We start from the raw sequence: 24,870 nt of genomic DNA, 5'->3' as shown, positions 1-24,870 counted from the left end.
ATATATATATATATATATATATATATATATATATATATATATATATAGTCTTTCCATTTGAAATGGGTACTTTTTCTTCCAGTCTTGTTTTTATGAGGACCTCAAGACACTAATTTACTCATTCAGGATAAATGTTTGGGTCAAGGCTAGTAAGGTTTTGGGCCATATAAGAATTACCATTTTCATTACTGTTTTATTTGCATAAAGTTAACACTGTTTAGGAAAAACAATTTGTGAAACTGCCTATGTAGTCCCCATTATATTTTAGTATATGAGCAAAAGAGAAACATACCTTTTTTTAAAAAAAATCATCTGAGTAAGAAATTCAAAAGAAAGATACACATCCCTAAATATTTAATCAGAAATTAAGGCATATTAATAACTCAAAACCTCCCTCTGGATGTGGTAATAAATGCAGAAATGGTAATATATACTCCCCCATTTAGCTTTCATCCATTTAGCCCAAGATGATAATATTGCCTTGTAAACAGGAAATGCCCCCCAATGTGGGTCTGATTGTCTTCCCCAGCTGGGTGATAATGTGCTGAAGCAATGCCCCAACTCACATTTCTCAATGAATAATATTCTCCTCATCTTTGGTAATGTTGTGAAATAATTTCAGAACCCTCCTCAAGGCATCTGCTCTGAGCTAGGGAGCTAAGTACCAGTGAGGCCAAAAGTTTTTCTCTTTATTTGTCTGCCTGCAGACACAGATGTTGTTTGTATTGCTGGGTAGTGCTGAATACACACTAAAATATCATTGTTGTTTTCACTAAGACAAAGTGACATACCGCTGGTGGAAGTGAATTCCATAAGTCTTAGGTCTAAGTGGAGTATGCCTTCAAAAGGAGGTATCACATATTAAAACACACCCTCCCTGTCCCCAAATGAGACCCGAAATGCATCTTTCGAGAAGCTCTCCTTGTACTTACTAAAGAGACCGAAAGGCCGGCTGTGAACATCCAGATGGAAACAGCAGTAAGCTGAAAACTTGGAGGTAAGAAGACCCCAAACAGGGATCTAGTACTCCATTATACTAATACTAAAGATAATGCTTTATTTGGCTTCGTGGCTTGGGTTAGAGCAAAGACTCAAGTTGTATAATTTATAGAAAAATGGTACTCGGGAATGGAATACAAACATAAGTTTTATTATTATGCGGCACAGCAAGAAATACTTCTCCCCCCAACAACAAAAAAAAACAAGTATAGACACTGCATGGCAACACAGGGATTCAACCACACACGGGTCCAGGGTCACTCTAGTGAGGGAAGGAGAAGTACTGTGGCAAAGATTTCCGAGGAAGTATGGGCTCAGAATAGAATCTGCACAGGAAATGTTGGTACCTTAAAGGGTGGGATTGGTTGAGAAGAGGTAATGAGGTTTTGGGGTGCTTAGAATGCCAAGGCAGAGTCACCTGGAATGAATTCACACACTCAAGCCTTCTCTTAGTAAAGTGCCAAAAATATTTATTGTAATACTTTAGCAAAAGCTGGCATGGGCCCTTAAGGGAACCTGCAAGAACCTCAGGAAGTTTCTGGGTATTATATGGAAAAGGGTCATGGGAAAGGAATGTCAGGGATACTAATTAGGTAATCTAAGGTTCCAGGTGTCTTGGGGAGCTATGGGTGGGAAACTGTCGGGAGTATAACAGACACTGAGGGAGTTGCCAGAGGCATGGACTTTGGGCGTCTTGTGGGAGGAAGAGTCCTTGCAGGAACAAAACTCCTTGGCCTAGGGGTGGCCAGGTAGCACAGCGAGTAAGAGCACCGGCTCCAGTGTTGAGAAGACCTGGAGATCGAATCCCGGGCTCAGACACTTAGCACCCACCCAGAAACACCTGGCCGTGTAACCTTGAGCAAGTTACTTAACCCCGATTGCTTAAAAAAATAAACTCCTTGGCCTAGGCACCCCTCTGTCTGCTCTGATGAGGGAATGTGTTCCATAGCAAGAGAAAATTTTCTTCCAGAGACAGAGGCCTATTAAGAAATTTGAAGCCTTCCAGAGAAATTATCTTAGGGTTGGGGCCTGAGCACCCCATCAGTAACTGATACCAGATATGTAAGGGAACATTCCTGATCATACCCTGTCCCTTTTTGATACCAGAGTGGGGGGGGGGGCGAGTTTCCTAATCAGGATCAGAAATTGGGTAAGGGTTTAAGTTAGTAATAGAGGGCTCCAGAAATAAGTGTTAGCACATAGGTGCTGCAATCATCTGGAGTCTCATCCAATCAGAAGCTACAAGTGTTGACATGTTTGATATCAAGACAGTGGAAAAGTATAGGCTGTCATTGTTTATATGGTTATGGTCATTAGGACCCCTTCACCTAAGTGACCCAATATTTAACTCCTAGCATTTGTTATTACATTAAACAATATATTTAAAACATCACAATAATGATGGTGATGATACCTGACATAGTGCTTTAAAATTTGCAAAATGCTTTATATACATATGCATTCTTTTTCTTTCTGAAGTAATTAATTTTTCATTTTCACCTTTCGCTTTTGCAGGATTTTGAGTTCTAAATTCCCCCCCCTTCCCCAAGACAGCAGGCCATGTGATATAGGCCATACATGTACAATCATGTCAAACATTATTTCTATCTTATTCATGTTGTAAAAGAAGAAACAAAGCAAAAGGAAAAACCACAAGAAAGAAAAACAACAAAAAAAAAAGAAAGTAGTTCAATCTACATTCAGACTCCATAGTTCTTTCTCTGGATGTAGGTAGCATTTTCCATCATGAGTCTCTTGGAGCTGTTTAGATTATTACATTGCTCAGAAGAGCTAAGTCAGTCATTGCACTCTTTTTTCTTTTGAGCTCCACAACAACCACACAAGGTAGGTGCTAAAGATATTATCATTCTCATTCTACAAAGGAAGAATCTGAGTTTCAGACAGGTTAAGTGACTTATTCACAGTCATATGCCTCTTAAGTGTTAGACGTGAGAGATTTGATGCTAGGGTTTCCGGACTCCAAGACCACCACTAGGAAATGCTCTTCACATATACAAAAACATAACTTGATAAGAATAGGATTATTAGGAATAAATGTATCCTTTGTAAAAGCCCACAGGTTCATGTCCCAGTTGCTTTCCTTATTTTCCTCAGTAACTTTTCCCAACTCAGTTGGGTTTGTGTTATATATGCTTTGAAAGCAGATTTTCTTTGCATGGTGGACTTGCTCACCTCACTAACCCATTCCTCTTTTTGTTACCTGTCAGAATTTCCCATGACTTGGGGCAGGGCTTTGCAGATGCTAAGGCTTAGAGAAATAGATCTTTCTTGGTACCATTTGGTACTAGTGTGAGAGTGATGTCTTTTTCTTTCTCTGAAAGAAAAACAGTTCTGTTGCTTTGAGAAAACTTCACTTCAAGATGGATCCATCAATGGACTATTAGGCATCAGTTTTAACTACTATGTTCATATTTTTGTGTATTTCCCTATATTTCCATTTGCATTCCATATATTTTTATATCAATCTGATGAGTAAATATATGAAGCTTTAATAGATAATGGGCTGTTAGCCAAGGGGACGCTACAAACGTTCTCTGAGATGTACTTATTATAGTGGGCCTGGATTTTGTATCAAACTGTTCATACTCTCTCACCTTGGCAACCCGTAGCATGCATCTGTAAGATGACTGACCCCAATTATGTATGCAATCTCTCACTCATGACAAGAAGAAATACTAAGCCTTGGGGATCAAATGAGTTTCTTGTTAGCAGAATCCAAGTCGCTGCAGATTCATAACTGATAACTTAAGTTTTCTGATTCCTTGCTATTCTGAGAAAAACACATTACTAGGGAAAATGAAGGAAGTTAACTCATGTGTTTCCCTTATTTAAAGTGGTTTGTTCTGGATACCATGTTTTAGGAAGGATATTGACAAATTAGAGACTCTCCAGAAGAAGGCAGCCAGGATGATAAAGGCCTGAGTTCATATCATATGAAGATTGACTGAAGTGATTGGAAAGAGTTAGCCTAGAACAGAATCCAGGGAAATGTGATAACTATCTGCAAGAATTTGAAGGGCTGCCATCTGGAGGAGGAATCTAATCACAACTTGTCCTGCTTGGAGCCTCCCTCCCCCCCAGCCCCCCACCCAAAAAGTAGAAGTTTCAAAGATTCCTGTTTGGGCCTCATGGCAGTACCAACTTCCTAATAGAGCTGTCTGGAAGTGAAATGACCTGATTTGAGAGATGGGGGAAGGGAGAGGAGTTTTCTTCATTGGAGGTCTTTTAGCAAAGTCCAAATGACCATCTATTTAATTTATGTATTAATTTTCAACTGTGGTGGTACTCGATGGCCACCAAGATTTCTTCTAATTCTTAGATTCTCTGATTCCTATGGAGAGAGGATTTGCACGTGGCTTCCTGGGAAGGTGGCAGCTATTCTAAACAGGAATTATGCCATGAGCCAAAATAGTGTGGCAATTACAAGATGGTGATGTCCATCCCAGGATAGATATTTTCAGAGAATTTCACATTCTTGTTAAGATCGGGGAATGTGTATGTGCATATATGTGCATGCCCGCTACCTTTTTGAACATCTTAGCTCATTGGTCTCACTTGACTCTTTTATGGTACTTTAAAAGCAATTGCTCAAGAAATTAATGTTATTTGAAATTGCATGTGTGTGTGTGTGTAGACACACACACATATACACATAGGTAAATAACAAACTTCTTTATACTTAAAGACAGAGGTGGATACCAAGGCCTTTAGGCCCAGGAGTGTTATGAACAGCCAGTAAATTGTACCAACACAGGTAAGAAATGAGAAATTTTGGGGGCCATTGAGCACCGTGCATTTGCTGTGTTCAGTAGCCCTGAAAATTTCTCATTTAGGCCAGGAAGTCTCTGTCTCATCCAAATGTGGAAATGAAGGAAACATTCTCACTTTCTCATTGATCTAAATTCCCATTGAAGTGCATGGAGCTTTCTCATCCTCCACACTCCCTGCTTCCTCTCCAGATTATATTTATAAGAAATGCCTATCTTAGCCTCAGTCATTGCAGTGTACCTGCTGTCCACCTGTATCAGCCTCAGGGAGAAGCTCTCTGACCATATGAGAATGTAGTTAGTCTATGTAGACAGGGCCTAGCACAGAGGGGAAAAATTAGCTCCAGGGAGGAGTCAGCACCACACTGTGTTTCCTTCTCCTTGGATAGCTGAAAAATGTATATTTTCATTTTTCTATCTTAAAAAAAATCAGCAGTTTCTATCCCTTTTGGTTGCCTCCATGTTTTTTTCTTTATCTCAATTCTTCTTTACCTTGTAATGTAATTTTGTATCCTCATGATATTTGACAACAATTACTGTCTCTGTCCAGAGCCCTGCTAAAAGATTTGCAATTTTTTCTCTGTTCATTGTGCTTTGGAATTCATCTCTTTTTTTCCATTAATATGATCTTTTAACCATATTCTAGGGCAGCTGTATCATAGCCAATCCTATTCACAAAGCATGATTGCTTAGACAGGAAGATTTTAATTCTGGGCACAGGTATTGACTATGTTTTCCACTGCACCAGCACAAGGACATATCTTCGAAATTAAATAAGATATAGTTGGTAGGTGCTCGAGTGCACAGATATTGGGTGAATTTGCAACTGTGAAGCAGAGATTAGGCTTCAGGAAGCAGAGTTATTTCTTTAAGGCCTCTGATAACTGAAGGCCCATCCTAGCTGGTGGGGCCACTCCATTTCTTACTCTTAAGCAAGAGAAGACTGATGCATCCTCAGCAGGAAAGTAAAGGTGAGACTAGGGTTGCTTCACCTTTTATTACTCCAAAGCCATTAAGGTTTTCAGAATGTTGCCTGTAGAACCCAAACAAATGACATGACCTGGTTATATTAACCTACTCTGTCCAGTTTCTAGCACAGCCCAGCATGTTCAATAATGACTTTGGGACTAGGAAGAAGCGGAGGATATTAAAGGCAACTTTAAACTAAGATATCATAAACCCAGACAGTGACGAGATTTTTGTTTTTTGTTTTTTTTGCTTGAGAATGAATATGAGTTCAGCTGTTCAGTGTGTAAATAAAAAATGCATGAACCCCCCCTCCCCCATCACAACCTGGGTGAGCCAATTAAATGAGCTTTCCAACTGGCCCTGTGGCAAAGTTGTCTTTGTCTGTTGATGGAAGGGTGAGCAAATCCAGGGCACCTCAACCTCCTATAACCAGGCAGCCCCTAGCCCTGAGCTTTCTCCCCACATCAAGCTTTCAGCCCCTGATTAGAGCCAGGCCATGTCAAGAATACAAACTGTGCCATCTGCCTTTCCACTAGCCAGCCCACTCCATATCTTCTATACAGCTGTCAAATTGATTTGCTTAAAACATAAGTATGTGTTAACTCTCTTTATCTGGATGTTTCCATGACTCTTGGGTCTAGAATAAAATCCCAGCTTCTTCAGTTGGCCTTTAGAACTCCTCCCAGCCTGACTTGTCTTCCCAAGCTAGTCGTATATTCCATCTACATTCTCCTGGATGCACCAGCACTGTGCTCTTTGAATCTCCTCTCTTTGGGGCTTTGCCCAGGCTGGCTGCATGTCTCACTTCTGCTTCTTGGAGCCTCTAGCTCCCTTCAAAGCTCAACTGAAGTGGGATCTTTTTCACAAGCTTTGTCCTGATTCCTGCACTTGATAGTGCCAACCCAACCCTGAAATTCCTCTGTATTCTCTATGCTTATATCCTGGACTTCTCTGTGAATCTGTTGTATCCTTTCCCCCAGGTAGAATGCAGACTTCTTTAAGGCATGGACTGTGTTGCTTTTCTTCTTGGTATCCCTGTTACCTAGCCCAGTGTCTGGCTAATAGTAGATACTTTAAAAGGCTTGTCAGTTTGATTTTATCTGTGTATTTAGGATTACTGTTAAGTACTTAGAAAAACTAGATCTAAAGAATGGTCTGAGTGAGCTGTAAAAATAATCTTTCTGATGTCTGATGATTAGTTAAAAATAGGAGATAATTCATTCCTATCTAGAACCAGTGACAATTTATTAGTAGATCAGTAAAAGTTTCTGTAATTGCTTTTACATTTATTCATGATGCTGTATGTGCTTCGTATGTGCTTTACAGGGGTAAAGACTGAAAACCAATTATTAGTTGGCGATGCTTTGCTTAACATGAAACTATCTTCTTAGTAACCTTTTTATGAAGTTAAAAGATCAGGAAAAAATGGACGATGAATTTTTGTTTGAAATAAAGAGACAGAGTAATTTGTCTTTTGGTTCTATTCACGTATAAGGTACATTCTGATGGTAATCTTGGCGACCCCTTTCTCAAGACAATATGCCATCCCAAGAGAAAATGTCAAAAGATGAGCATGGAAGGGTTCCTATTTTGACTACATTAACATTCCGTTTGCTATGACTACTAATTGAATAGCAAATAACTTGAGCAGGAAACAGCAATTAGTAAAAGATCATTACTTAGGGTCTTGTCTATGCTTCTTGTTAAGAATGATCATTTATTTTTATTTTGACATTCTTTCTGCCTTGGTTGAAGTCACTAGTGCTGAAGAAATGAAAATTTTTGAATTTCACAAATATAAGAAAAATTCAACATTGCATTTCAAGATTTCACGGATTGAGCCTCAGAGGCCTGGATATTGTCTTTTTTTTGGCTAATGAATGGTCATTCTTCACAATATTAACAGAGCCATCATTTGTGAATTTGCTATTGAATTTCTCGCCCGTTGTCAGCTATTTTTTCAATATCTAGCCACAACATATGCATCATAAGAATACTTAGCAATCATGAAATCATAGAGTATTAGAGCTGGAAAGGATAGTAGAGATTCAGTACAAACTCTTTATTTTGCAGAGGTATAAGAGAAGAGAGAAGTATAGAAGATAGTCAGGAATATCTGGGTTCAAATTCCTAACACGTAACAGCTATGTAACACAGGAAAAATCACTGAGCTTCTCCCTGTCCCAGACAACTCTCTGAGATAATAAACTGCAGAGAACATGCTGATCTATCTACCTAAAGGGAGTTCCTCACTGAGAGCTTCCTATTCCAATGAAATCACAAGTCTGGTCAAGCAGCAACAGCCACAACCATAATAATCATAACTGATATGTATGCAGCACTTTAAAGTTTGCCAAATATCTCATGTATGTTGTATCCCTTGAGCCTTGCAACAAGCTTATGAAGTAAATATTATAGCTACTTTATCCGTTTTACAGATAAGTAAACTGAGGCTTAGAGATCATATGCCTTGCCCAGTGTCACATAGCTAGTAATTGTCAGTAGTGATATTTGAACCCAGAGATTCCTTGACTTACTTTCCTCTACTCTATTCTTTTGGCTTTCCTTAGTTAAGGAATTTCCCCAAGGTCATGAACTGTTTAATAGTAGTTGCTTTTGAATGGTATCCATATGAGTTATGGTGAGGGATGCTAATTTTTTAATAGTTCTGTTGATTTTGGTCAACTGTTTTAGAACTGGTCATCTAAATGCTTAATAAATAAATATTTAATAATTAAACAATTTTACTTAATGTTTTAATAGACATAGAGTATATAAATAATTAATGGCTTAATAAAGCCTTTTACCTTGATGCCTTGAAGTATACTTGTTAGAGTTAGCAGAGAGGCCAAAGCTCGTAAAGATCTTTTTTCAGCTTACTGAAGACTAGAGCCTGACTTAGTTAAAAAAGGCTGATCCAAGTAACTGTTCTTTTTCCCTCCAAGGTTTTGTAAATGGACTCTCTGTAGCCAACATCCGACCATCAACACGTAGGCCCAGGGACAGAGCAGTCCATTTTCATCTACACTTCGTGGTGTACTCTGATCCCAGGGCCTGCAATAAACCAGTCACCTTAGTCTTGCAACCCTTAACCTCAGGGCTCCCTCACAGCTACTAAAGTATCATCAGTGATGGCTCCCATTCTGCCATTTCTTCATAAATCTGGATTTTAGTCAATGTACACTCCAGATATAAAATGATGGCTGGCAGGAAGCAGAGCCATCTCTTTCCTTCTTCAGGGAGGCCAGAGTGATTTGGGTTTAAGGCATGGTCCCTAAGAAAGAAAAAAGATTTAACCCATAAACCCCAAGATATCTTGTGAGGTTTCAGTGATCAAAATTTACATTGTTTATGGTAGTGAATATAGGAAAGAGGGAGCCTGAGCTGATGTTTGTAGTGAACCACGCGTTCTTTCTTTCCCAGAGGGAACAAATGCTAGAACTCAGTTCTACTTGTGAAACCTTTGGTTGCCAAGGACAGATAGGGACTCAATATTTTCATAATCTTACTTTCTAATAGTATACAGTCCTTCATAATCTCCAATGCCATCATTCACCAGACATTTCTTCAAAATAAGAATTAATGAAGAATATTGCCAATGTCAGTGTAACAAATATTTATCCATCACTTCCTATTTGATTGTCACAGGCCAATGAAGACAAAAAGAAAAAAAATGTTTCTGTGCTCAAGGAATTTCCAACATACTATTTCTTGTATGTTTTGCATATTTTAAATGCAGATTCAAGTCCATCCAGAATTCATACTTACTACTACTTCAGGATCCATATACCCCTTCCCTCCCATTACTCTTAATGAGGTTTAGCTATACTATTTCTGTGTATAGGCATACAAACCCAGCAAGAGATTGTGGCTGTTTGTGAAAATTGATCCCTGACCAACAGCAGCTTAAACAGTGAGCCAGCTTACAGACAAAAAGATGAGTCTCTTCCTCTACATTGGTAAAGAACTCAACTCAAAAGTTTATTAAGCACCTACTGTATACAAACGCTGCTCTGGGTATGGGGATGCAAAGACCAAAATGAAAAACACTTCATACACTCAATGAGTTTGCATCCTACTTTAGTATATAAGGGTCCAATTCCATAGATTGACTAATGTTTTCCAGGTATATTTTCTCAGGAACCTTTGCTACTTAAAATTTCAATACAGCTTTCTAATCTTGATATTGGAAGAAAGTTCTTGCATTGCTTTGTGGCCACAGCTTTTGGATAAGACGATTGTTGCTGTTGTTTGTTCTTCGTTCTCAAAGAGGACCATGACATCAGGAAGGAGATGCCATGACTTGCAAGTGAATTGGGTGACAGTGAGGGAGGGCTGTGCAAAGTCACCAGCCTCACTCTTTCTTCCAGAACCATCTGTGTCTAGTGGCAAGATATAGATCAGGACCGCTGGAGATGGCCCCATGCATTGGGAGACCTTGGCCTTTTTAAGCTAAGGTCTTTCCCAGTTCTCAGTTTGTCTGAGGTAACACCTAATTCAGTGATTAAGGCTAGGCAAGAAATTAGGCAGAGAATGGCCTCTTTTACCTAGTCAAAAATCAGTCTGGTAGGGGAGGACTCTTAGGGTTTCTGGCCAAAATAGAAACAATTGCTATCTGCATTCACTCTGAGTCAATCAGGGATCAAACAAGGACCAAGGGGGGATTGGCCTGGGGCCTATTGTTGGCCAGTCATTGAGAGCCTGAGTGATTTGAGTTTAAGGCCTGGTCCTTAAGGGAAAAAAATCTAGCCCATAAACCCCAAGATATCTTGTGAGGATTCAGTGATCAAAATTTACAGAATAACCACAGGTAAGGGTTTGATACCCTATGTGGACATATGTGGATAAGACTAGACATATAATAAAGAGAGTTGAACATTATGGTTTCAACAAAAATATGAAGTATTTTAGTTAATAAAATCATAAACATATGTGTTTATATTTTATGGGTTTCCATGTATGTATATGTCTGGGGCTAAAAAGAGAAAAGTTTGAGGCACTCTAAGCTCTAAAAAGAAAATGCATCATATAATAGTTTGTAGACTGCCAAAGCTTGTGTGTTTAGGGAAGAGGAAGTGAATCATCTCAACTGAAAATTAGTTATTGTAAAGAAAAGTAGACTTTTTTTCTTGCATTATCTTTTAAGAAATGTATGTAGTTCTACTTGCATTGTTATGCCCTTTGTTGTAAATTGATGGCTTTATTATTTGCATTAGTAGCAGATTATGATGCTGATAGAAAATCATTTGCCTGCTGAGTATCCCTGGCAGGACCAAATATTAAACCACTATCCATGGTCTCTGGAAAATAGTGGAGAATGAAAAAACTACTAAAGAAAGATATTTGTTCCATTTTTTTTAAAAGGTAGCAGATCCTGCTTACTATAGGCCAGTGAGCTTGACTATATTTCCTAGCAAGTTCCTAAATCATAGCATTAAAGAGATGGTTTTTGGACATATGGAAAAGGAAACAGTGGTAAAAGAGAGCCAGCATGACTTCCTCAGGAACAGCTGATGCCAGACTAGTCTTTTTTGATAGTCATGTGACAGGATTACTAGATGAGAGGAATTCTGTAGGTAGAATTTACCTACATTTTAGGAGAGCATTTGGTACAGTCTCAAATTCTTTTTTTGTGTAAGAGATGACAAGATTTAGGGTAGATTATAGCACAGTTAAATGCACTTGCCCTGGATCCAACAAGTAGTCATTGGAGGTTCAATACACTCTTTAAAGTAGGACTCCAAGGGGCAGCCAGGTGTCTCAGTGAGTAAGAGCACTGGCCCCAGAGTTGGGATGACCTGGGATCGAATCCGGGCTCAGACACTTAGCACCCACCCAGAAATAACTGGCCGTGTAACCTTGAGCAAGTTACTTAACCCCAATTGCTTAAAAAAAAGTAGGACTCCAGTAGAATGTTCCTGGGTTCTCTACGTGGTCATCTTCTATTTACTTTTTTATCCTTGAATTATATGGAGACATAGAAATGCAGCAGGAGAGTGTTAGACTTGCAGTTGAGAAAACCTGGGTTCAAACTCTACCTGAGACATTTAATAGCTGTCTGTCCATGCACCCTTATCCTCTTTGTTTACTCCTTTGTGAAATGATTGTAATGATATCTGTAACAGACACCACAAGACTGTTGTGATAATCCAAGAAAATACTGAATATGAAGTGTTATACAAACAAAATAAATATCACTTTCTATCAGATTTGCAGATGGCACAAAGCTTAGAAGGCTAATGAACATGGCAGTTAAGACGGGATCCAAAGATATCTTGGCAGGCTAGAACTTTAGACCCAGTTGGATGCTATGAAATTTAACAGGCATAAATATATCCTTATATTGCATGAATTCAAAGAATCTTCTTCCCAAGTGCGAGGTGAAAGAAGTATGCTTGGACAGTACTCGATTTGAAAAAAATAATCTGAGGCTTTTAGTGACCTGCAAGCTTATTAAGTAACAAGCTTATTAAGGTGACAGCCAGGGAAAAAAGCTTTTATTATCTGAGGTGTTGAGTAATCTTTGTATTCTGCTTTTGTCAGACTGTATCAGAAGCATTATAATGATGAAGTGACATAGGCTGAATGAACCCATTCAGTAATATGGGTCCAAAACCAGCTGAATGATAAAGTTCAGAGAGTCGTTACTAGTAGTCAATGTCAGCCTGTAATGAAGTCTCAAATGGAGTGCCCCAGGACTGCGATTGGCCCAGTGCTGGCTAAAGGTACAGAGAACATCATTATGCAATTTGCAGATGACATAAAATTGGAAAGGATAGCTAACGCTGGATGATAGAGTCAAGATCCAAATAGATTTTATTCGACTTCAGTATTTCTAATCTGTGGCAAAATAAAATAAGATGGAATTTAATAAAGATGAGTATTAAACTTTATGTCTGGTTCCAAACAGTTGACTTCATAAGCAACTTGCCTGAAAAAGATATGGGGATTTTAGTGAACTCCAAGCTAGACACTAGTTAGGAGTGTGATATGGTAGCCTCCTCTCTATACCCCCCTCAAAATACAGGTTTTGACTACATTAAGAGAGGCATAGCTTCTGGGACTCTGGACGTGATATCCTACAGTATGAAGACCACTCTGGTAGTCTTGTACTGAACTAGAGTTTTGAAAGGACAGTCATAATCTGGAGACTATCCAAGGGAAGGAAATGAGAATAGTGAGGACTCTCAAGCCCATGGTAGGTGAAGATGGGTTAAAGGAATGGAGGTTATTTGGCATGGACAGAAGAAGACTTGGGAGGATATAAAAACTTGCCCTCCAGTGTTTGAAGACCTTTCATGAGGAAGAATGATTAGGGCTATGGTTAGATGTTTCAGAGAGGTAAAATTGGGTTTGATGACAGGAAAACTTTCCACCTGTTAAGAGTTGTACACTTGTGGGCTAGGTGCCTTAGGGGGAATGGGTCTGTGCTTACTAGAGGCTTCAAGCAGAGACAGGAGGACCACTTCCTGCATGTCAGTGTGAAGGCAGCATGGTAAAGTGGATAGATCATTAGACTGAGTCAAGAAGACAGACCTGGGTTCACAGTCTGTCTCAGATGCTTCCTCATTATATTTCCCTGGGTAAGTCACTTATCTTCTCCAGGTTATCAGTTTTTACTTACATAAAATGAGGAAGTTGGCTTCAACGTTTTCTTTTGCTGTTGGGGTTAAGTGACTTGCCCAAGGTCACATGGGTAGTGAGTGTTAAGTGTCTGAGGCTGGATTTGGACTCAGGTCCTCCTGACTCCAGGGCTGGTGGTCTATTCACTGCACCACCCCTGGACTCAGCTTCTAAAATACATTCTAGCTCTTTAGCACTGTGATCCTAATGCTTTAATTGGATTGTTTTAGGGTATTGGTCAGACTAGATAGCAGCTGAGGGACCTTCCAATTGAAATTCTGTGATTCTAGAACCCTGGTTAGTGGTGAAGGGCCTCAAGACTTTGCCATAATGAGGCTCAATTGAAGGAAGCAGACACTTTTAGTCTAAAGATGATATAAACCAGGGGAGCTTCATAGCTGTTGTCAAGCATTTGAAATAACAGTGTTGATTTCTTCTGCTCCTCAGAATAATAATAATAATAATAATAGTAAATTGAAAATGAAATGGGCAAATATAACCTTGATGTAAGGGTAAGTAGAATGGGCTGCCTTGGGACAAGATGGTTTCTCTCTCCCAGGAAGCCTTCGGGCATATGCTGGATAAATATTCATCCAGGGGTATTAGAGAGAACATTCTTCTTCAGGGATGTGTTGGACTGAATAGTCTAGCAGCCCCATTCAAACTCTGAAACTTTTGACCATTGTATTGGGCCTTTATCTCATTTTAAGGGTGGCAAGAATCAGGAGTGAACTTGGCATTTTCCAGTGTATGCAGCTCTCCTTTTGAAGGGATTAAATCTGTGTAACAGAGAAATTCTGCTGACTCATGTCTGGCAGTTCTTTTTCTTTTACCTTGTCTAGTGTCATTATTTCTTTTTTAAATTTAGAATGACTAACGGCTTTCTCAATTTTATTACTCACCATTTTTTTGAGTCATCTCTTCATTGTGACTCATATTCAAGTTTCCATAAAGTGACATATCATGTGTTGATAATGTCAGTGAAAATAAATATGAACCTGTGCTTTTCCAAGTGACTATTCTGATTAATGTCCTTAATCCATGAAAATACATGGGAGTGCTCATCAGTGACTCATTTCACATGCTTTCCCGATCCAATGAGTCTTCAAAATCAATTGAGATTTTCAAAGTGGCAAAGTCCAATGACAATGCTGCCTAAGCCTAGAGTCCTGCCTTCTCCCATCCTCGGCTTTTGGTAACTTCAGAGTCTCCAGGGGAATAGAGAAAGTTAAGAATCCTGGCCTGTACAAATTTTGGTTCTTACATCTTCAAGCTGACAGGTACCTTGGCATGTTGCTGTGGCAACATCCCCATATTTAGATGAAATATGATAAAGTGTGAAATGAAGAGGCATATGTAATATCTGATAGCAGTCTGCTGATTTTCTAATATTTGGACTGAGTGAAATGACCTCATGCTCATCTCTTTGGGGTAAGGAAAGTTAAGGTTTTGCATTAAGACGAGTGGGAATGATGCTAGCCTAGTAAATGGGGCAACGGTAGCATGACATGGCACATGGGGGTACTAAACTGGGTGTCAGGAAGACAGATTTGAAACAGTTCTTAGCTATGTGGCCGTGGGCAAGTCACTTAACCTCTCTTAACCCATCTGTAAAATGGGGGCCATAATCACACCTGCTTAACAGATTTCTTGTGAAGATCCAGTGAGGTACTATATGTAAAGTACTTTGCAAAGCTTAAGTGCTCTGTAAATATATCTGTTATTATTATTTTCTCTAAGGATTAAAAAAATCCTCCAGAATTAAAAAATTATATCCAATAAGATTCTTGACAGAAATCACAAAGTGGCTTATTATATAATGCCCTACAATTCTGACCTCAGATATTTCATCAGACACTGTTCTGGGCACATAGTTGATCTTCCATTCATATCTCTTTCAGTAATTGATGATTTATGAATATGTATGTAGAGAAAGCTATTTCATTTTGAACATTTCTGCTAAGTAGTCTGAGAACAAGAACGTGCTGTTGTGTGTTCTTCTTCAAGTATGTGAAGTTCGGATGCAGTCCACTGGCCATACTTGAGATCCTACAGGGCCACATGTGACCTCAAGGCCCCAGGTTCCCCAGCCCTGATAAACTCTTTCTTTTTTTTTTTGCCTTTTGGAGGGCAATTGGGGTTAAGTAACTTGCCCAAGGTTACACGGCTAATTTGTGTGTGTGTGTGTGTGTGTGCGCGCGTGGGTTTTAAGTGTCTGAGGCCAGAACCAAACTCAGGTCCTCCTGACTCCGGGGCAGCACTTTACTCACTGAGCCATCTGGCCACCCCTGATAAATTCTTTCTAAGCAAATGATATGGCCTGTCTCTGACTTCATTCTGGGAAAATCTAATACACCATATGCCTTGGATTACCTTATCTGACTATTACAAAGATATTTCAGATGCTATGTCTGGGCATATGGTCACTTTTCATTAACTTACATACTTTTAGGGGCAGCTAGGTGGTACAGTGAATAGAGCACTGGCCCTGGAGTCAGGAGGACCTGAGTTCAAATCCAGACTCAGACACTTAACACACTTAACCCAAATTGCCCTGCCCTCCAAAAAGCAAAAAAACAAAAACAAAACTTATGTACTTTAAAAATGTTTTCCTTTAATTCTGACACATTGCCATAATCAAATGTGAAATTGTGTTTTGCTAGATATAGTGTCTTATTTTTCTATGATATACTAGTAGGTGTTTGTTCAAAGGATGGAAAAGAGCAAAGCCTGTGAGAATCAATACATAATCTAATAGAACCAATAGTGCACTCAGAAATAACAAGATCTGAGTTCCAGGCTTGGCTCTTCCAAAACTAGATGGTGCAAATGTGGACAAATCCCTTCTCTTTTCCCTGTTTGCATATTTATCAAATGAAGTTTCGATTAAATGATTTGGAATATATTTTAGAGTTTTGAATAGGAAGAAAGGAAGGGCACAGAACATGTCCTACTGAGGTGTAGCAGAGAACCCTTCAAGGTTTTTAGATGTGAATACATGAGGACTTAAGATCTGCAGAAGCCACTGTAAAATAGACATGCTGTGTAATCTGAATTTGCGGGTTAGATTAAACTCTTTAGGAAAATCTGCATTTGAAAAAGTCATTTGAGTGAAATGGTGTTATCCTCATCCCCTTGAGGCAAGGAAAGTGATGCTTTTTTAAGTTTTCACATCAGTGTAAGTGGAAATGATGTTAAATGGGGCAGAGGCATCATGACATCTTAGATAGATACTAGCTTTGGAGTCAGGAAGAAGATGGATTTTGAATACTTCTTAGCTGTGTGATTGTGGGCGAGTGACTTACCCTCAGTGGTGCAGTGAATAGAACGCTGGCTGGGAATCAAGAAGGCTTATCTTCGTGAGTTTGAATGTGGCCTCAGATACTTCCTAGCTGTGTGACCCTGGGCAAGTCACTGAACCCTGTTTGGCTTAGTTTCCTCATCTATAAAATGAACTGGAGAAGGAAATGGAAACCACTCCAAGTATCTTTGCCAAGAAAGCCCCAAATGGGGTCATAAAGAATCAGACACAACTGAATAACAAAGGAACTCATCTTTAAAAGGAGGGATGTTTTCCTTTCAATAAAAGTAAATAAAAACATAAAGATGTTTTCTTCTCAATACAGTTTGAGTTGTTTTGGCCCATTAGGATTCTATCTTGACTTAGCAATGTCTATGGAACATTTTAACTATCCTCTTAAGCCCTCTTTAAGCATGTCTATGAGCTTGTTCCCTCAAAGAAAGGCCCTTTAAGTACTTTCCCAGTGCTTTCTTTATGTGTATTTCAATGCATTTGCACCACCATTTCTCAATCCAGTAGGAAAGCTATTTTAGGGGTACTTTTTTTTCTAGAACCTACAAAGAATCATGAGGACCATAAATGTAAATGACAAGCACAAAATAAGTAACCACATTCGAGAGACAGTAGTCAAACTTCTAATTTTTCAAAAGCACAATTGCTGACAGTGGGGAAATGTTTTCATGAGGGTATGGAAAAATGAGAATAGAAAGGAGATTTTTTTTTTGTGCCATCATCTCATATACTGAATTTTCCCCTTAATGCATTGGTTTTTCTTTGTTTTAGAGATGGAATTCTGTGAGACTCCCCACATTCTGTGCTCAGGCTACCAGACAGACATGCACAGTGTGTCTCAGCATGGCTACCAGCTAGAGATGGGCTCTGATGTGGATACGGAGACAGAAGGTGGCACCTCTCCTGACCATGCCTTGAGGATGTGGATGAGGGGGATGAAATCGGAACACAGTTCGTGTTTATCAAGCCGGGCCAACTCTGCATTGTCCTTGACTGACACAGACCACGAAAGGAAGTCTGATGGAGAGGCTGGTAAGCATCCGCATTGTAGAATTCTTTAAAAACCAGACAGAATGGTACTGTGACCTTTTCTTTGTTTTACTTACAAGATCCCATGTGTGTGGCATAATATCTTTGCTATCACATGCCTTTCTGCGCCTTAATATCTACCACAGCACTTTCCATTTCCTGTCAGAATGCAAGGCCACCGCTCTTGGACATCTCTTAGCATTTGCCTTTCATTGTCACCTATCTTTAGGGTAAAACATTTACATCAAAATACCTCCAGGGGCCTTTTGGCTTTGTAATCAATAAGTGAATAAAAAGTCATTTTTATAGCATAGTCTTTTCATATTTTCTAATGTTTATATCAATCTTTTGAACATATGTTGACTGATATAAATTAACCAGCTCAAAATAAATTGATTTTTTTATGAAATAGGAAAAGGTAGGAAAATAATGCTACTTACTTGCTAAAGAATGGATACAAAAAATTAATCTCATTAAATCATAATTATTTTATACTCTTTAAGATGACAGTTCATCTATTATAATTCTGATTTTCTTTTTTTTTGTAGTACTCTTACCTCAAAATAGAAATTCTTTCATAGAGAAGATGTTAACATTTCAAATCATGTTTTTTGCCATCAATTACTATTTTTATCATTTGGGTGTCATTTACCATGTCCACAGGGCCCCCCATTTTTGTTTTCTTTAGTGTCATTTCTACATCCTCACATGGCACATCAGGGATAATGATGTTACAGTCTAGTTTTGGTGGTTCCACTGTAATTGATGGAGAAAAGACTTATTGAATTCTTGACAGATGTTTTCCATTATTCATCTGTTTTTGTCCTGCTTCCATTTGGATCCCCAAATGCTCATAGCATCATGATGATACTTAGGTGATCCTCTTACCAAACTTTCCATAAACTCAATTTTTGTTCCATTGTTCCTCACTATTTTTTGACACAATACTGTATGTAACTTTCCACTATTTTCCTCCACAAGATTTTTGCAAACAGTTTATGTTCTAAGCTAGTGTTCCCCTCATATGATGTTCTCTCTGTTTGGCAAAGAGATCAGCTATTGCCAGACTGATAACTGTTTCAAGTCCCTCTTGGTCAGTCTCCTAATGTAATAAAACTATTTTTATCAGTTAAACTTAAGAAATGATAATAGTCTGTGTCAATATCTTTTAGAATTTACTTCCCATTTTAAAAATATGATTGAATAGAATAAATTCGAGTAGCTTTAATTGCACAGCCTATCTTTTCATTTTTAATTTCCTGACACTGTATTCATTTTCTCTTTATGCTAACTGTTCATTGGTCTGACTATTCCAGACAACTAATTTCAGAATGACTCCCACACCAGTGGTGCTTGGTTGCTTGTCGGTTAGAATATAATCAATTTCATCTGTAGTGATATGTGGTGCTTGCTGTCCACCATATCATGAGTCCTGCCATATAAGATAACTAATTGTCTCAAGAAAAGATATATCTTTGTGTCTTGGGATGCAAAATTGAAGAAAAATCTCTATAAACTGATTTATTTGTTTCTTCTAACAGAACCTGTGAGTTCTATTTCCATTTATCTGCATCTTCTTTTTGTCTTCTGGATTCACTTATGGTGACAATGTCAGCGCTGGTATGATTCAGTTGGGACAGTCTGTAGGTCAACTTCTTAGCAATTGAACAAGAATCTCATACTTGCAATACAATATTTACAATATCAATTACAATATTACAATTACAATTTACAATACAACAAGTTAATATTTATTGACATCCTAAAATCTTTTTTGGTTCCTAGCACCTTCTTGTTTCCTTTTGTACCATTCTGCTACCTTCATTGTAGAAATGAAAGGAAGCTGTACAGGACTGAGAACTAATTAGCATTTTTCATGAATTAACCTGGACAAGGAATTCATCATTTCTTGAGCAGCCTATTGGTGATGAGCTTTTCTGTACTGGGATAGATTAGTCTATAGAGAACTAAAATTTGTCACCCAGACAGTACTCAAAGCTTTCTTATTAAGACAGAACTTGCTAGATTTTCTGCTCTGAGGACATAGCCTTCAAGAAACCATGGTCACCTCTTTGCCACAGTGAGACATCGAAGGAGCAGTTGTGTATAGGGCTCCCATTGAAGACTCCCTGAAATATTTTTAAGAATGACTGCGTGTTGTAGCCCAGGGGTTCACATGCTACAGCCAACAGGTCCATGCCCACTGCAGATTCATAGTGGAAAGGTCATTTTATTTGGACTCACATGGTGGTTCTGACATGAACTTCAGTTGGATCTGGGACAGGTCATTTAATGTCCCTGAGCCTCAGAAGAGTCTTTTACCTGGATTTAGGTAGATTTTAGAACTTCAGTCTTCTCAGGATAGCCTGGCTTAGGCATTCAACTTCATTTTTCCATAACTTTGGTTGGAAAGATCTATTCCTTCTATTAATTAACTAGGCAGACCTTTCAAAACACATGCAATATTTATATTCCCGCATCAGATCTATTTGCTTGTTCTATATTCTGGGGCATTAAAATAATCGACCCTCAGTATCAGCACTCCCCAACTTAGTGTGTCAAAAAACATCAGGCGCTAGAAGGAGCCATAGATTTCTAGGCCTCCATGGGAGCATTATTCATTCTCAAAACTAAAGATTTTGTCAACTCATTCTTTCTGATTCATGATTTTCAGCAAGCTCTTTCTTTTGAAAAAAAAAAAGATTTTAGTTATTTTTAAGTTAAATTTTATATTATTTCCAATCAAAATCTATCTTCTCTCCCTCCCACTCCCAACTATCTTCCCACATTAAGAAAGCAAGAAAAACAAAAACACTGTCATGAACATGTATAGTCAAGCAAAATAAATGACTACACTGGCCATGTCCATAAAAATATGGCTCTACTATATTTGACTTGGGTTAGGGTTACAGACCTGGGTTCAAGGATTTATAGGAAATTGGTACTCAAGGCTAGTACAAGCATGGGATTTATTTTTATATATGGCACAGCAAGCAGGCAAAAAAAGTGTGTGTGTGTGTGTGCGTGTGTGTGTATACACACACGCACACACACACTATATGGCAACACAGACAAAAAGTGGTTTGACCCCATAGGTGTAAAGAAACTCATCTAGCTCAGGGGATGAGAAATGGATATGGTAGTAAAGATCTCACTTGGAGTACTCACTTAGAGTGGGGTCTGAGTGAGGAAGTTTTATACCTTAAAAATGGTTTTGGTTGACACTAGGTTTTTGGTATCAGAGTGGAGAAGGGGGGAGGGCATTCCAAAACAGACCCAGATGTGGTAGGAGAATTCTTTGGGTCACTTGTCAGTACCAGACCAGGTTGGGGGAAATTTCCTTACTGGGACTAGAAATTGGGTGAGCGTTGGAGTCAGTAATCAAAGATCCTGGGAGTAGGTATGGCTCCCATCCCCTGCATTTGGCCGGAAGTCTTTATCAAATCAGAAGCCAGATTCATGTACATGTCTGACACAGGGTCAGAATGAGTCAGGACAGTGGAAAAGTACAGGTTGTCATTGCTTATATATTTGTGTTCATTAGGACTACTTAGCCTAAGTAATTCTATATTGGAGTTTTATCATCTAAAACTACAACATTGGACGATATATTTCAAAACCACTGTTAGAACAGTCTCAGTCTGCACTTTGAGTCTGTCACCTGTCTCTTAAAAGGATGAGTGGCATGTTTCATTAGGAGTCGTCTGAAATTGTGGTTGATCATTTTGTTGATAAGTTTCCAAATCTTTCAAAGTTGTTTGTCATTACAACATTCTGGTTATTGTATAAACTGTGCTCTTGATTCACCTTGCTTTTTGTCAGTTCATGCAGGTCTTCTTGGGTCTTTCTGAAACTGTCACCATTATTAATTACAGTACAGCAGTATTCTATCACATACATATTCTTGTTTACCCATTCACCAATTGATGGATATCGTCTTAGTTTACGATTGTTTGCCAACCCAAAAAGAACTGTTACAAATATTTTGGCTTCAAATATCAGTCCTTCTCTTCCTTTAATCACTTTGATGTATAGACCTCATAGTGGTTTTGCTGGGTGAAAGGGTATAGACAGTTTAATAGCTTTGGGGCCATAATTCAAAATTGCTTCCTGTCATAGCTGAACCTGTTCATAGCTCTACCAACAATGCATTTCTTTCTCCCTTGGATTGATTTATTACACATTACACTCCTTCACATATTCTCTGGTCCAGTAAAACCATCCTTCTCTATACATAACATTTTGTTTCCCATTCTGTGCCATTGCACTGGCCATACCCCATGCCTGGAATGCACTCCCTCCTCACCTTTACCTTTTGGAATCCATTATCTCCATGTATTGATTCACATTTATGTTGAATTGAATTGTTTGTCTATACCCAAGGATTCTTTAAATAGAATGCAAATTCCTTTGAAGACAGGGGTTCATCTTTGTGTTTGTATCCCTGGCACCCAACACAGTATTTGGCATATTAAGGTAGGGAGGTGCTTAATAAATCCTAGCTGAAGGCATTGTAACTCTGATTAATGGAAATCCCATACCATAGGAACCACTAAGCCCCAAATGAGATTAGTGAATTCATATTATGAATTAACATCCATAACATTAATTAATATTATTCAATTAATTAATTGTATTTGGGGTTGTAGTGGAACCAAGTCTAACCAGTTTAGGAGAGCCAATTGTGAAATGTTCATTGTAAGCATTTATATCTCAGATAATTTACAATCACTACATTCAGGATAAGTTTATTGTTTTGTTTATTGTCGTCACTTAAAGTCTTAATAATGCAGATGAAATTTAAAAGTGTCTGTGCATGCCTTCTCTCCACCCCCCCCACCGCCATCCTGCAATCCCATCCAGGTTGTTAAACATGTAGCTTCATATCTGCCTACATTTTGCTTTGGAAATTCCAGCCATCTGGCTGATGGTTGATCTCTCCGACACAATCTAAACTAGCCAGTAACTGAGTTATTTTTTTATATTATATATATTACATATTATATTATATATATTATATATTTTTTATAGTCTTTTCCTATAGTCCTCTATAAATATAGTCTTCCTGGTTATACTTAAGGGAATTGCTCTTTCTGCCATACTTTATATATCTAAAGGTAACCATTTAAAAAATAAAGGTAGACTTCATTTTGGGCAACAGATGTGTTCATAGGGACATGGGCTCCTAGATTTAGAGATGAGAGGAACCTCAGAGATCATATAGTCCAAATACCCCTACTTCAACACATATACTTTATAGATATTTTTAAAATTAAGACATGTTGTAAACACTAAATAAGGAAAGAAACTACAGGAAACTTTAAAAAAAATGATACTCACATGAGTTTTGAAAGTTTTGATATTTGTGTGGTGTATTATGGCAGCATGCCATAGTGAATGGAGAGACTTGCTAAAAAACCTGTCCTCTGACCCCTCCTGCCTTTATGACCCTGGATGACTTACTGTCCTCTTTGTGCTTCAGACACATTCCATAAAGCACAAGAGTTTCCCAGCCTGAGGAAATCATACTGAAGCTCATATGAATGTCCATCACTGGGCCTATGGCATATTGACACAATCCATCTATCATCAACATAACTAAACTCACTATTGTATTTGTTGCATCTCTTCAGTCGTGTCCTTACATGGCTAGTTATGTGTTTCGAAAGGAGTGTTCCCTCTATCATTGTTTTCATCTCTAATTGCACAGATTTCCATGCTTCGAAAGCCCTTTATTTTATTTCTGCATCTTATATCACTTCCATTCAAGATGTTTCTTAGGTGCTGCTGGAAATTCATAAGTCCATATTTCATATTGCTTCAACTTAGAGATTTTCATTTGTATTGAATTTCCCTAGAGGTTCCATCACAATCAATATTAAGTGGGTTTAATCTCATATTTCTGTTTTTTTTTTTCATTTGAAATGTGGGATGTGGGGAGACCAGGTAGCACAGCGAGTAAGAGCACCGGCTCCAGTGTTGAGAACACCTGGAGATCGAATCCCGGGCTCAGACACTTAGCACCCACCCAGAAACACCTGGCCGTGTAACCTTGAGCAAGTTACTTAACCCCAATTGCTTAGGGGCGGCCAGGTGGCTCAGTGAGTAAGAGCACCAGCTCCAGTGTCGGGATGACCTGAATCAAATCCGGGCTCAGATACTCAGCACCATACCCAGAAATAATAACTGGCCGTGTAACCTTGAGCAAGTTACTTAACCCCAATTGCTTTAAAAAAAAAAGAAATGTGGGATGCAGAGAACATGATACAGAAAGGATCTATTCATGGGTATACATACTCACAGATATGAGGTTTGGGGGCATCTTTCAAGAAACAAAATCTATGTCTGTTCTCTTCAGTTACCTAATTAGGAAACAGTCAGACAAATTTGATTCAGTTCACCTTAAACAGTTACAGGGTTAATTCTTACCTGTAACAAGTCTAGCATGTAACTTTAAAAGGTGATTTCTTATCCAAATGAACTGGTTGGAATAGTGTAGATAGAAGAATTCAGAGCACAGAATGTCATTACTAGAAGGCACTTCAGAGATCACCTAATTTAACCCCTTCATTTTCATTTTTTCTCATTTTATGTGAGAGTAAAGTGAGATACTGAGCAATTAAGTGACTTCACCAAGGTCACACCACTGTTAAGTGACCAAAAATACAAAAAAAAATGGAGATAGAAAGATAAGGAACTCTTTATATTCTGGCAGTCTAGCCCATCTCAGCTTTTTTTTCTCCAGGATGAATTATCCAATTCTTTCTTTTACACACTGACTACTATACAAACTATATAAAAACTATACTATAAAAACACAAGAACAACAGAGAATCATAGGATCTGTGCTGTCGAGGGGACCATCAAAGGTCACCTGGCTTGTAACTCCACCCCTAGGCTGGGATACATGAGCAACCAACTCAGTCATACCATCATCCTTCCCTTCTCCTAAAATTCCCCTTCTTTAATGCTTATCAACCCTTGGGAGTTGAAAAGTCACATACATCAGGCAACAGGTTTTTATTAAGTGCCTACTTAATAGAAGCCCACAGAGCTCAGTTGCTGTAGATACAAAAACAAAAAATAAATCAGTCCCTCCATGAAGAAGCTGTAATTTCATAAGGTGAATACCATGTACACATATGAGTA

General features: G+C 38.5%; 1 protein-coding gene across 1 annotated transcript in view; it reads left to right on the top strand.

Annotated features, from left to right (window-relative positions):
* Positions 1-24,870, top strand: part of TENM1 (teneurin transmembrane protein 1) — a 782,231-nt gene that overhangs the window by 287,018 nt on the left and 470,343 nt on the right. The window contains exon 4 of the mRNA XM_069074038.1: positions 17,464-17,724. Coding sequence (XP_068930139.1) covers positions 17,464-17,724 — 261 coding nt within the window. The remainder of the gene's footprint in view (positions 1-17,463; positions 17,725-24,870) is intronic.

This window comes from Petaurus breviceps, unplaced genomic scaffold (genome assembly GCF_028583685.1).
Source record: "Petaurus breviceps papuanus isolate PSGF00001 unplaced genomic scaffold, PetGlider_PUasm1.0 90881, whole genome shotgun sequence".
Taxonomy (NCBI): domain Eukaryota; kingdom Metazoa; phylum Chordata; class Mammalia; order Diprotodontia; family Petauridae; genus Petaurus; species Petaurus breviceps.
This window is presented reverse-complemented; position numbering and strand designations above follow the sequence as displayed.